Source organism: Cynocephalus volans, chromosome 12 (assembly GCF_027409185.1).
Source record: "Cynocephalus volans isolate mCynVol1 chromosome 12, mCynVol1.pri, whole genome shotgun sequence".
In the NCBI taxonomy this organism is placed as follows: domain Eukaryota; kingdom Metazoa; phylum Chordata; class Mammalia; order Dermoptera; family Cynocephalidae; genus Cynocephalus; species Cynocephalus volans.
The window spans coordinates 1,263,919-1,276,579 of NC_084471.1; the positions used below are offsets into that span (position 1 = coordinate 1,263,919).

At 53.5% G+C, this 12,661-nt stretch overlaps 1 protein-coding gene across 8 annotated transcripts in view; it reads left to right on the top strand.

The window, feature by feature from the left end:
* Nucleotides 1-11,630, top strand: part of BRD1 (bromodomain containing 1) — a 50,247-nt gene extending 38,617 nt beyond the window's left edge. For 5 of the 8 annotated variants that reach the window (XM_063075515.1, XM_063075519.1, XM_063075520.1 and 2 more), the window contains exons 9-13: nt 6,522-6,657; nt 7,346-7,473; nt 8,569-8,678; nt 8,906-9,060; nt 10,305-11,630. In XM_063075515.1, the coding sequence (XP_062931585.1) occupies nt 6,522-6,657; nt 7,346-7,473; nt 8,569-8,678; nt 8,906-9,060; nt 10,305-10,488 (713 nt within the window). In that variant the 3' untranslated portion in view covers nt 10,489-11,630. Of the gene's footprint in view, nt 1-736; nt 824-6,521; nt 6,658-7,345; nt 7,474-8,568; nt 8,679-8,905; nt 9,061-10,304 lie in introns of those variants that run through there. The other 3 variants (XM_063075517.1, XM_063075518.1, XM_063075522.1) reach the window with 3 other exon arrangements.
* Nucleotides 11,631-12,661: the final 1,031 nt, after the last annotated feature.

The following is a 12,661-nucleotide window of genomic DNA, read 5'->3' on the forward strand; positions in this document are numbered from 1 at the left end:
TCCTACCCTTGTCCTTTCACTTTGATGGATTGATATTAAATTGGCATTTAAAAATAATTTGATAAAACTTTTTTTGTTTCTAAGTAACATGAAGGTCTTTCAATGTTTCAAAAGATATAGATATCTTTCTAATCCAAAGTTAGTGAAAGATTCTCTCACCTTGTTTTTGAAGCTCACTGAGGAGCCCTGATGGTTGTGAATGGTGAGTCGGCACACCTGTGTTCTGGGTACGGGCCGATGGCTCAGTGTGGGTCAGGTGCCTGGGTGCCAGGCCCTGGCCAACATGTGCCCTCTGGCTTTGGGTATCCACTCCTCACACAGACCATGAGGCTTGGGTGACATCCTGTTTCCTCAGAGTTTCATACCTGTCGGTAGAGGGGCCCGACTGCACAGCCGGTGTCCGAGGCAGTCTCCCAGCTCTGGGGCACCTCGCTTGGCAGCTTCCCCTAGGCGCCCTCATCTGACCAGTGGACGTGGCGTTACCAGCTGGTGGCCGTGGCTCCACGCAGTCCCAAGACTTGCTCATCAAATGTCCCTCTTAAAGAATAACGTGTCCCCCTCCATTCCACTTCCCTGCATTTGAGTGGGGTAGTCACAGGTTTTCAGTGGTAACAATGAGTCTTAAAGCAGCTCACTACAGACGTGTAATAAGCATGGTCCGCAGGGCGTGTTTCTGGAAGAATGTTTGTACCTTTTGATCCTGACTGAAATGGAGGTTTTTGCTTTCTTATTCCAGAATGGCAGTAGATTTCAGTGGATGCATGATGAATTCCTAAGCACTCTCCTGAGCAGCCCGGGAGCCTTAGTAGCGCTAAGATCAGACCCTCAGGAGCACGAGGCGTCTGCTGCTGCGTCCGCTCAGGCCAGGGCGGGGGCCGGGCGTGGTCTGAATGTTGCCAATCCCACCATCCATTCTGGCTTCGCCTTCGCCTGAACCTTCTGGTGCTCTCTGCACACCTGGGATTTCTTGCTCCAAGCTGCAGTTCTTCGCAGTCTGAGGACTTGAAGTATTTGGAACCTTCTAATTTTTTCCAAAGATTCATCTGTGTGCTCTGAACTTACAGGGAGTTCTCTGGTGTTCTCCAGTGCACTGCAAGATCCCGAGTTAGCTTAAGAACATATTGGCTTGTTCTGAGACTGCTCACCTGTGGGCTGCTTGTGCCACCGTCGCATGCCTGTGGGCTGGGCGTGCGTGCATTAGGCCTCTCAGCGGCTCAAAGTGTCGTGACTCTGCTCTCATGGATGTCACGGCTCTGGAGCCGGCCCTGGCTCATAGCTTCCCCTTCTGTGACTGCTCATTTATTTTCAACAATGAACCATCAGGCCAGAACATGTGTGTCACTTGCCTCTTCTTTTGAGACTCCTGTGAGATTGTCCTTGTGCACGGGGCGGGGTGTGTGTTAGCGAATGTGGGGTGTCTTTAGTGGTCCTTGACTGTCCAGGGCAGAGGCTAATCTGTTCCTGCCCTTTCTGTCCAACTAAAAGGCTTTTCCACTGTTTTCCAGGTTCTCACTTTAACTGCTAATGTGCTGGGTAGTTCACTCTTTGGATCCTAACTATTTTCTCTTACCTCGACTGGGACTGGAGCTCTGCTAAGCGGCCATCCCGCAACAGAGGGATCACTGCACCCTTGCATTTTACACATTCTTGTGGACACGTTGGAATCGTCAGTTCAGCCATCCTCTAGACAAAAACACACACACCAGCCCACGGAGGAGACCTCTGCCCCCACCCAGCCCACCCCTCCGTAAGTCGGAGCCCGGCAGTGGGAGGGCGCTGCGCACGCACCCCAGCGCCCTCCTCAGTAAGCTGGCAGACGTTTCATCGGCCTCTGGCCTTCCCTCTGGATAGTCATGAGGATACAGAGGAGAGCCAGGTGCTGTGGCCAGAGAACCTGCTGTACCACAGACGACGTAGTTGGACATGCTGACCCCCCAGTGGTTCTGGTTAGGACGGCCGTGTCTGCAGCACGGCTGTCGCAGGGTGGGGTGTTTGAAGGAACTTGGCTCACAGCCCTGTCTGAACTTGGGCCCTGGATAGCCTCTCCTCACTTTGTTGTCAGCATCGTTTTTATTTCTCTGTTTTCTACCTGATTTTCCTTCTGCTTTTCCTTCTCTTTGCTTTCTTTCCTCCTGATAATCCCCGGTGGATTATTGAGTGGTGTTAACTTCCGTCTCTATTGGTCCCTGTGCCGAATGCTTGCTGCGACCAGTGGAGAAGTCCTGCCCAGGGGCACAGGCACCTGCACTGCAGGGACCCTCGTACAGCGTCTCGGCTGATCTTGGGCCATCCCAGGTGTCTTCGTGGAGCTGGCCTCAGCAAGAGCAGGGTGGTGGTTGGGATCTTGTTGTTTTCTGTTTTTATTGAAAGACTGGAAAATGAAGCAAAAATGTAGTCATTTTGGCAGTGGTTGAAGTAAAAATGTGTCAACAGAGACGCCAGGCTCCCACCCTGCCCTGTGGTGCTGCGCAGGCTGCACTGGGTGGTCTGCCGAAGGCTGGGCTGCTCTCTGGCTGGGACTTGTGCTCACCCCGCTCCCTCGGGTCGTTCCTGTGAGCAAGGGGAGCCGAGGGGCGGGCAGGGCTCACGTCCCACACCATGAGGGTGAGCATGCAATGTCCCGCCCTCAGGTGCATCCCGGCGGCATGGGGGGCCGGGGTGGAAGATGGGGAGCCCAGCTCACCCTGCCAGCTGCCGCTTAGCAGGGCCTGGGGTTCTTGCCTGGCTGCAGCCCAGAGTGTGGTTGGCGTCTACACAGATGTCACACTCACAGGCCTTGGCCTCCACACGTGGACCACCTGGGCCTTTTCACTGCCTGTGGCATGAGCTGTTCAGAGAGTTGGGTCCCAGGCACTGTTGAGTAGCTGTCTCAGGTGGCCTTTTGGTGACCCACTCCTTAGGCAGCACTGGATGTGCTGTGGGAAGGCCCAGTTTAGGGGGATGCTACTATGGTCATGAGTGCGGCAGGGGCCACTTTTGGGCTCTGCTGCGGCAGCACCATAGCGCCGTCTCCTTTGTGGGCAAAGGAGGAGTGTGTGTTCTGTGTTGAGTCTTTGTGTTGTCCCCAGGAAGCCACTGCAAAGGTCGGGTAACAGGAGGGATGCCCTCCTGGGAGCGTGTGAATGTTGGGAGCTCTTTCCCAGGAGCTGTCTTGTCTCTTCTCACAGCTACTGGCTTTGCTTGTAGCATTTAAAAATCACCTCATGCTGTGATAGTTGCTGAAGTCCTCAGCTGTATACATGATGTGGGGGCCTGGGCACTGCGTGAGTGCCTGCTGTTTGGATGTACCCTGTGGGCCAGGTTCCCGTCTCTGTTCTCCCTGTTTTGGGCCTCCCCAGAGGCTGGCAGGGGACTCCAGAACCTTCTGGACTGAGTGTCCTTTCAGGTCCTTGCAGGGTCACTGAGGACGGGCGTCCTGGTGAGCTCTGCCAGCCTCGGTGCTGTGAGAACGTCCTGCCCCCTGAGCCTGTAGCTGGCAGGAAGGGTCTGCGCAGGGTGCACATTTACAAAGGCCGCGGGGGAGGGAGGGGGTGGTGGTGAGGGTCTGCACCTTGCTGCCTCATCACGGCTCTGTGGTCTCTCCAGGCAGTGGCCATGGGGCCTTTCCAAGCCTGATCCAGGATCTCTCTGCAGTGGAGCCTCCTGGGACGTGTCCAGGCCTGGAATCCCTTCAGGGTCTGGTCTGGCCATGCAGAAAGCTGGCCTGGAGCCCTGCTCTGACTGGCGGGTATCTTGCTTCTCACCGTTGGCCTTTCCTGGAACGTCCCCTTGTTGGAGAGGCCTGCGGCCACCCTTCTTCATGCTGTCCCTGCTGGGCCTCAGGCTGGGCATGGTGGCTCCTGCTTTTCATGCTGCCTGTTGGAAGATGTGGTCTCAGTCCTGTTGGGTTTGTCCGTGATGGCTGCCACTTCCTGGGTGCTCAGCAAGACTCTGAGGTGGCACCTGGAAATCTTTGCACATGAATGATCTGTCACCCTGGGGTCTCTAATTACATGCTCAGGAAAAACAAGAGTCCTTTGATCATTCTCTTTCTCAGAATTAAGGGACTTCCCCTAAGTTTAATTTTTCCCCTTAAAGTATCAGTTAGGGCCCGTCTTCGCAATGCTGTTCTAACACAGTGGGTGGTGCTGTCCTTGGTGAGTTCCCCTGGGGGGCTGTGCTTTCTGTTGGGGGCTGCGGGCACTGGGTCCCTTCTCCTCGGCTGTGTGAGCTCCTGCCAGTGCTGCTGTGCTCAGGTGTGTGGACCCTTGGGCTGGCCGTGGCCAGGCTGGTCGTTGTCTTGCCTCTGCTGCCCACTACCTGCTTGGGCCCTGTGTTGGGTCAGGCTGTGGACTTAGCTTGGTCTCCTTCATTTCTCATTTGAGGTCCCTCCAGGTGCCCCCAGTGGACCTGGCACAGGTAGGGAGACTCACTGATCACTTTCCTAGAAAAGCATCTTCTTTCGGGCCCATTCCGTGTCTCCTCAGCCCGAAAGGGCTTACTTTGTGCCTCGGATGGCTTGGGGTGCACCCTGGTGCAGGGAGGCGAAGTCCCTCAAGGCTTCGCTGTGGTGTCTGGACGTCAGTGCTTCGGGTTTGCACCTGGGCCTCAGCCCCATGCATGCACACTTGAGCGGCTCACTTGGTGCCTGGCTCTGTGGCTGAGTGCCCTCAGCACTGCATTGTGAGCGAGTGGCTTGTGGTTGTTGGGCCGTGTGTAGACACCTGACTGGGCCCCAGTGATGCCGTGGCTCTGCCTGCTCAAGACCGTCTGGACTTGTCAGCAGACCCCGTGGTTGGGCCTGTGCGGCTCCGCCGTAGCAGAGGGCGCTGGGCTCCATCTGTCTGCCGTCTGTCCTAGTTGGGTGGGCCGTCTCTGACTTCCTGATTCAGGTCAGCGTGGAGGTCTCTGCTCCCCTGGGATCCTTGACGGCTAGGATGACTCTTCAGGGTTTGTGTGTGTGGATCTGATCCTGTTCCCTAACCCGTTGTCGTCCCTGTGGGTGGGATGCGACTGCCAGGCTCCATGGTGGTGGCTCAGCTGTTTTAAGGGCTCGCTTTTTTCAAGATTGTCCTGCAGATTCCTTCAAATGTCCAGATGTCAAAAATGAGTGTAACACCTCTGACTAGCTACACTTACTGCTTCTATATTAATTAGATTTAAATTAAAAATACTATGTTTCTCTTAAAGCTCATGGTAAGTTTTAAGTGCAACAGAAATGGAGTGGGAAGACCAGCCATTTAGCTCTGTCGGTTAGAGCGCAATGTCACAGCACTAGGGGTTGGATCCTCCTGCCTGCCAGCCACCAAAAAAAAAAAAAAGAAAGAAACAGGCGAGACATCCTGTGAACTTACTTAAGGGAAGTGTGTGGCCGGGATCCTGGGAGCAGCAGACTCTGTGTGTTCATTTCTTGGCTGCTGTTAGTGTTGAAAAAAATACAGGAAGGTGTTAAAGCAGATGGAAAACCCTGTACCTGGGCATTCGCTCCACAGAATTTCTAAAGAAATGCTCTGTTTACGAATTCACACACTTTCCTTTGGGAGATTTTTAAATTAACTTTTTAAGAGTGAGATAAGTGGGAAAATGGGATTCTTTTTTAGAAAAAAAGTAAGCGTACCCTCTTGAGCTGTCATAGCCAGAGGGAGCAAGGGTGGAACACCACTCCCTCCTCTTCTGACTCCATAGGAGACCCCGTGGAGGGAGGGGGTTTGGACAGAAGTGATTTTTCCTGTTTACTGACATAAAGTCTGGCTTTTTGAAGAGGAAAGTGATGTTATCGAGTTGACTTTGAGATCTGCCTTGATTAAATGCTTTTCAAATATTGAGACAATGTAATTGTCTTTTGTTCAGCTACTTGGAATACTTGTGAGTATTAGAATACCAGTGAGTTTTAGCTTTGTGGGGAGGCGGGGCACGGGCCCCTCCACGTGCTCGTCCCCGTCCCCACGTGCTTTGGTGGTGGTGGTTTTGGACACTGCTCAGCTGTGGTGGCCTTGATGAGTGGGCCCTCACTTTCTGTGTTGAAGTGTTTCGTCTGCATTTTTGAGGTTCATGTGAATGCCAGTCTTTGGAGACAAGGTTTTGTTTCATAAACTTGCTCTTCCCTGAAGCTCTGTGAGCATGAGCATATTTTTGTGGTTGTGGGCAGCCCTGCAGCGTGGATGGGCTGGCCTTTGTCGCAGACGCAGGTGTGTCGTCCCCTGGTGCCGGCAGGCGTCCTTTGTGCTGCCCTTGTGGACTGGCTCACATGCCTTTACTTCTTGGAGAAGAGCACCTTTCTCAAACCAGTGCTCCCTGAGCTGCTTTGATCAGACTTGACTGTGGTGGGTGTTTGTTTCATTCAGTAAGTGCTTCTGTGTCTGCTCTGGTCTAAGGACTGTGCCAGGTGCTACAGGACATGGGGTAAAAACGAGGGCTGTCTCAGTGGTAAATGGCACGTTCCAAGTTTGAAGAAGAGTCGAGTGTTAAGCACGTGAATGGGTCATATGTGTGCAGTGGGCTCTGGCGGAGCTGACGCGGACGTCCGCCTGCCTGTGTTCCAGGTCTCACCAATGGCTTTGGGGGTGCGAGGAGTGAGCAGGGGCCAGGCAGCGGCCCGGGGAGAATGGCAGCGCCCCGACGACGCTGTGCCTCTGAGTCCAGCATCTCCTCCAGCAACAGCCCGCTCTGCGACTCAAGGTGGGCACTGTGGTCCCGACTCCTGGAGTGACGCCCTTGTGAGACATGCTGGCCTGGGCTTTGTGTGCGTGCTTTGCCCTTAGGGGCCATTTCTCATGTGGAAGTATTAATCTGCTCTATGGAATTTAATCAGACGTGGGAAATAAAACTGCACCAAAGATTAACGCAACTTCAGAACCTACAGTTAAATTTACACTTTGCCTTTTCCATCCAAAATCTTTTTTTTTTTTTTTTTTTTTAAAGATGGCTAGTAAGGGGATCTTAACCCTTGGTTTGGTGTTGTCAGCACCACACTCAGCCAGTGAGTGAACCGGCCATCCCTATATAGGATCCGAACCCGTGGCCTTGGTGTTAGCAGCACCACACTCTCCCAAGTGAGCCACGGCCCGGCCCCATTCCATCCAAAATCTTGCCTTTAGCAAAATGGTGCTGAGCACAGCCCTGCTTGTCTGTCCCGTGGAGGCCACTTTGGCCTCTGCTGCTGCGTGCCCTCCCCATGAGGTGCTCATTTCCTCCCATGCCCTCAAGCCCAGTCCCTGGGGGTCGTTAGGCACGACCTGTGCAGCCCAGGGGCCACAGCCTCGGTTAGGACAAAGCCATTGTCCGAGGACCCTGAGCTCTGGGGTTTCAGGCCTCAGCCATGTGGAGGGAGCAGTTCTCTTACTCAACGTTGTTTTTCCTCCTGAAGTTTTAGCGTGCCCAAGTGTGGGCGAGGCAAGCCTGCCCTTGTGCGAAGGCACACCCTGGAGGACCGGAGCGAGTTGATATCCTGCATTGAAAACGGGAACTATGCCAAGGCGGCCAGGATTGCGGCCGGTGAGTCCCTGGGGGCTTCCTCCTCTCACTGGGATCTTGTACCTCCTGCTTAGTGTTTTTAGGACATAGCACAGTGTGGATGTGGGCTCCCATGATAGCCTCTCATCCAGACAGCATTGTGCCCTAGCCTGTGGGACCCTCTCCTCCTGGACTCCCTCCTGGGATGGTGCCTGCCCTGGGCCGCGTCCTGTAGGCGGAGTCCATAGGAGGCAGGGATTGACCTTGTTCTGCATTTATTGTTTCTTCTGTGGAGTCAGCCCCAGATAGCGCCTGGTCATTGGGCACTGTGGAGGCTGCCTGGGTTTGTGTAGGTCCACCTGTCGCTTGCATCCCTGCTCAGGTATCGGGGGAGCACAAGGTGACCTGCTGGGGTGGTACTGGCCAGGTTGCTCCTGTTGGGGCTGGTCAGTCTGGGGATGGAAGACCTCCTTGCCTGGGGTTGGGGGGTCCGGGCCATGCGGCCCTCACTGGAAGGTAGCTGTGCTTTTATGAGCATTAGGGCAGAGACAGTAGGGAGGCCAGCCACAGGGGCCCAGAAGGTTCTGTGCAGGGAGAGGCCCATGGGCAAGGGTATGGAGCAATGCGTGTGATTGCCATGGGGAGGGGCGGGTGGTTGGGCACCTTCTCTCAGGGATTTGGAGCTTCGTAGCTTCAGGAATGTGAAGATTTGGTGTGCTGGAGGGGTGCGGTTGAGAGCTCAGTCTGTGGTGGGAGGAGCAGCTGTTTCTCTTTGGGGGGAGCCAGAACTTTGGCTTTGAATTTGGAGTGTTGGTTGCAGAGATGCATCTGGAACACGCTGGGGAGCCCAGTCCTTGCAGCGAGGGGGGCTCAGTAAGGGTGAGGGTCGGGACCTGCAGCCAGAGGCCTTCGAGCTGGGAGGGCATGAGATTCTCCAGGTCAGCGAGAGGTGGTTGGCCCCAGGGTGAGCTGCACAGGGAGTGAGGGGTGTATGGGCCTGGATCCCACAGGAGAGGCAGCTGGTGGCCACCCTTCTCCCTGGGGTGGGGGTTCATGTGGCTACCGTCCTTTTCCTGAGTGGGCATGCGGGGGGGGGGTCCTGCGAGGAACCCGCTGACAGCTCCCTTCTTTCTCCAGAAGTTGGTCAGAACAGCATGTGGATTTCAACTGATGCTGCAGCCTCTGTGCTAGAGCCCCTGAAGGTGGTGTGGGCCAAGTGCAGCGGGTACCCCTCGTACCCGGCCCTGGTGAGTCACGGCCTCGCAGCTAGGAGAAGCTGGTGTGGGCGGGGCTGCTCTGTGGTCTGGGCCTCGCAGTCTGGAGCCTGCCCTGCTCAGGAGGCTGTACCTGTTTGTGTTGTGTGTGTGTGTGGGGGGTGCCGAGTGACATGTGCAAGGGCAGGCATGGCTGTGCTGGGCCAGCAGCTCTGGTTGTGAGCGCTCAGGGGTGACCCAAGTATGTCCTTCCTTGGCAGATCATCGACCCCAAGATGCCACGAGTGCCTGGCCACCACAATGGCGTCACCATCCCAGCCCCGCCCCTGGACGTGCTAAAGATTGGGGAGCACATGCAGACCAAGTCTGACGAGAAGCTGTTCCTGGTTCTCTTTTTTGATAACAAGAGGAGTTGGTGAGTGGAGAGGCCTCACGTGGCAGGGCCAGGCCCGTTGTGCAGGACAGCTGTCTCCTGGCTGCCAAGTGGACGATGCCTGTGTGAGGAGCAGCCCAGCTGCCTCCCGGGCTGTTGCACAGCTGATGTCCAGGGTGGGGCTCTGCTCTGGCTGTACTGCTGGGCAGTCTCTGCCCTGGTGGCTTCCTCTCCCTCACCTGCGTCCTGGCCAGCTCAGGCTCTGTTTCTTTTCTTCTTTCCTTATCCTTGTCTGCAGTAGTGCTTGGGGGCCCCTCCAATGGGCTCCCAGATCCTGGTACTCTTCCAGGATGCTCCCCTCCTCACCTGGGATCTGGTCTCCAACCCTCTGCCTAAAGCAACCTGCCTGGGCCTCACCCAGAGGCCTCTTCTTCACCTGGCTCTGCTCAGATGTCTGCCCTCAGATGTCACACCAGACCCCCACCCTTCTATCCCTGGGCTGCTTTTGCTCAGATTACCTTGGATCCTACCTATGTCATGGTTCAGACCCCATGACCCCTGTGCATATAGAACACATGTTGACACTGTGCACCTTCAGGAGGGGCTGTCCAACTGCAGTAGGGGCCATTCTCATGTGGCCCCTCTGGGGTGATGCTCACAGAGCTTCCAGCACCCCTAGGCTCTGTTGCCCTCAGATGTGGCCTGCCCTGTGCCTGTATGCACTTGGGACTTGGGGAGGTGCTTTACTGTGCCTTGTAGAGCTGGCCATTCTTAGGCCTGGCACAGGGGCTTAGGGGTGTGGGAGTCACCTGCCCATGGTGTGCCTGGAGCAGGGCTCACAGTCTGGCACCCACCAGTCTCTGATTGGCCACTTGGAAGCTGCTTCTTGTCAGACCTGGAGGGAGGCTCACACTGGCCATGTCCATCTGAGACCACCCTTCCTAGAGCAGCTCTGTCCCCCTGTCCCTTGCTCTCGGGCTCAACCTGCCCTGTGCTTAGTGTGTGCATGTGTAAGTACGTGTGTGTCTGTGCTTGTACACGTATTTGTGTGGACACAGTGGACACTAGGGCCTGTTTTGGAGGAGGAGGAGGTGGTCATGAGCCCCAAAGAGGAGTGGGGAATCGGGGGCATGCTCTGCGCCTTTGCCCTGTGACGGCTGGCCGCAGTTGTGTTTGCCAGCTCCTTCCTGTCCAGAGGGGCTTCGAGTTTGTTAGGTTTTACGAGGAGCATGACAGTGTGCTGTGCAAGCAATTCTTACTTTTCCAATCTTTTTTCTTTTAAAAAGGCAATGGCTTCCTAAATCCAAAATGGTTCCCCTTGGTATTGACGAGACTATAGACAAGTTAAAAATGATGGAAGGGAGAAACTCCAGCATCCGGAAGGCCGTGCGGATTGCTTTTGACCGGGCCATGAACCACCTGAGCCGCGTGCACGGGGAGCCAGCCAGCGACCTCAGTGATGTTGACTGATGCAGGCTCCAGCGGAAGCCACTGCGGGTCTTGTCCATAGTTGTTGATAAGCTGTACATATTTGTACATTGTTCAAAACTTAACTTATTCTAATTTTTAGTTGTAGTTCTTTCGTTCTTTTTCCCAGGAGAGGAGGGAGGTTTTATTTCCATGTTTTCTGTGAAACCATCTCCATCTCGACGCCTTGTGGGTGGGGCGGTGCGTCTGAGCACGTGGTCCTGGACACGTCGCGCTGAGCGGTGCTGCCTGCCTCACTTTCTTTGATCTGTAGCTTTTTTTTTTTTTAAAAGACTTTTGAATGTTTAATAATTTTGTAAATCATACTCTTTACACAGAGTACCACTTATTTAAAAAGACGGGATGTAAATTTACAGTGACAAATGTGTATTTTAAAAAAGAAAATGACATTATTTTGAATGGTACTTTGTAGAAAGAGGTGGAGAATAAGTTTATGCTGTGTACGTTACTCGCAAGTCACCAAAAACACTCCGCTGCCCGCGACGGTGGGGTGGGCGCGTCTCCTTCTCATCGTCATGTACACCCAGACTCCCACAGGTGTGCCTCCCGGCGGATTATTTATTGTAGAAAGTGTATTCATTTGCTTTATAATGAAAAATAAATTTGGAAAGGTATATTGATATGCATTTTTATACAGGCACATAAAAATTCAACATGGTTTGGGAGCAGAATGTGTTGCATTGTTGTATAAATGACTCTGGCCTGTGTGTACTTTGATTTTGTAACTTGTAATCTTTTGTTTACAATGAGGGGCTTTCTGTAACTTGTTTTGTTTAGAACACTTTGGTAGCAATAGAAACTTTGGATACATTTTTGTATGGTACATGTGATGTATATAGAATTAGTACTTTATTTTTATTTTTAAGAGGTAAAGCATTATGTTAGGGGGAAAAAGATGGGTGGGTTTCCAAATTTGCATTTTTTATATTAAAAATAAAGTCAAGATTTGGATGGTGTGGCCATTTCATTCCTGCATCACTAGAAGTCTGGGTGAGGGCTCTGGTGGGCTGTGGGCCAGGAGAGGGGAGGGGCACGGCTGGACTTACAACACGCCTTTGTCTTTAAAATTGTCATGGGATGGCGTTATTTATTATTTTACCTAGTCATATTATTTTAAAGCTACAGCTACTTAAAACCTTTTACATGTTTTTTCTTTTAAGTCTACATTGTTTGTAATATCTCCATAGAAACTTGAAAATAAAGTCTTCCTTTGATAGTTTTGTCGCTCTGTCCCTGCTGTGGTTCCTCCTGTGGCATAGGGGCAGGGTGTTGCCGCCCCAGGACCACCGGCCCTCGAGGAGGCGTCGTGGTCAGGGGAACCCAAGCCTGTGCAGCCACAGGGGAGCCTCTCATCCCCAGGCCGAGCATGGGCTGCTCAGAAGCCTGCTCGCTCAAGGCAGGTGCAGTTTGCTTGCTGCTTCCTACTCTGAATTGGTCATGCTGTTGGTTAGAGGGATTTACTGTAACTGGGCCCGAGCAGAACTACATGTTAAGCTTTGACGTTTTGTTCTGATGCAAGCTCTAGCTGATTCTTCTCTGCTCTCTGGTGCATCATGTCCTGGGACAGGCTGCAGGGGAGGGGATGGGGAAGTGGGTGGCCACAGGGGACAGAGTGGGTGGTGGGAGGATGGCTGGGGCTTCAGGAGAGGGGCTGGGCCTTTTCCTCCGGTGCTGGGAAGGTCACTTGGGCAGCTGGCTGGGGTTTGGAGCCTTGTCCTGGCAGTGGCAGGTATTGGTGCCTGATACAGATTGGATTGTGTCCCCCAAGTTTTATGTATTAGAAGCTTGTTTCCCACTGTGACTGTTAAGAGGGTGGGAAATCCTATTACGGTAATTGAAAGGTGGGGCCTTGAAGAGGTGATTGGATTCTGAGGACCATGTCCAGTGAATGGATTAATAACAGTGGTCATGGGTGGGGTTCTGAGGGCTTTAAAAGGAGAGCACATGGGTCTCTTTCTGCTTCTGCCATCTCACAGTATGATAATACCCTGTGTTGCTGAAACCACCACCGAGGAAGACCGTCGCAAGTTGTGTTCCCTGCACTGTGGACTTCCCAGCCTCAGACTGTAAGCAATAAATTTCATTTTCTTATAAATTACCCAGTTCCAGGTATTTTTGTTGTAAGCAATGGAAACGGACTAATACAGTGCCCTGG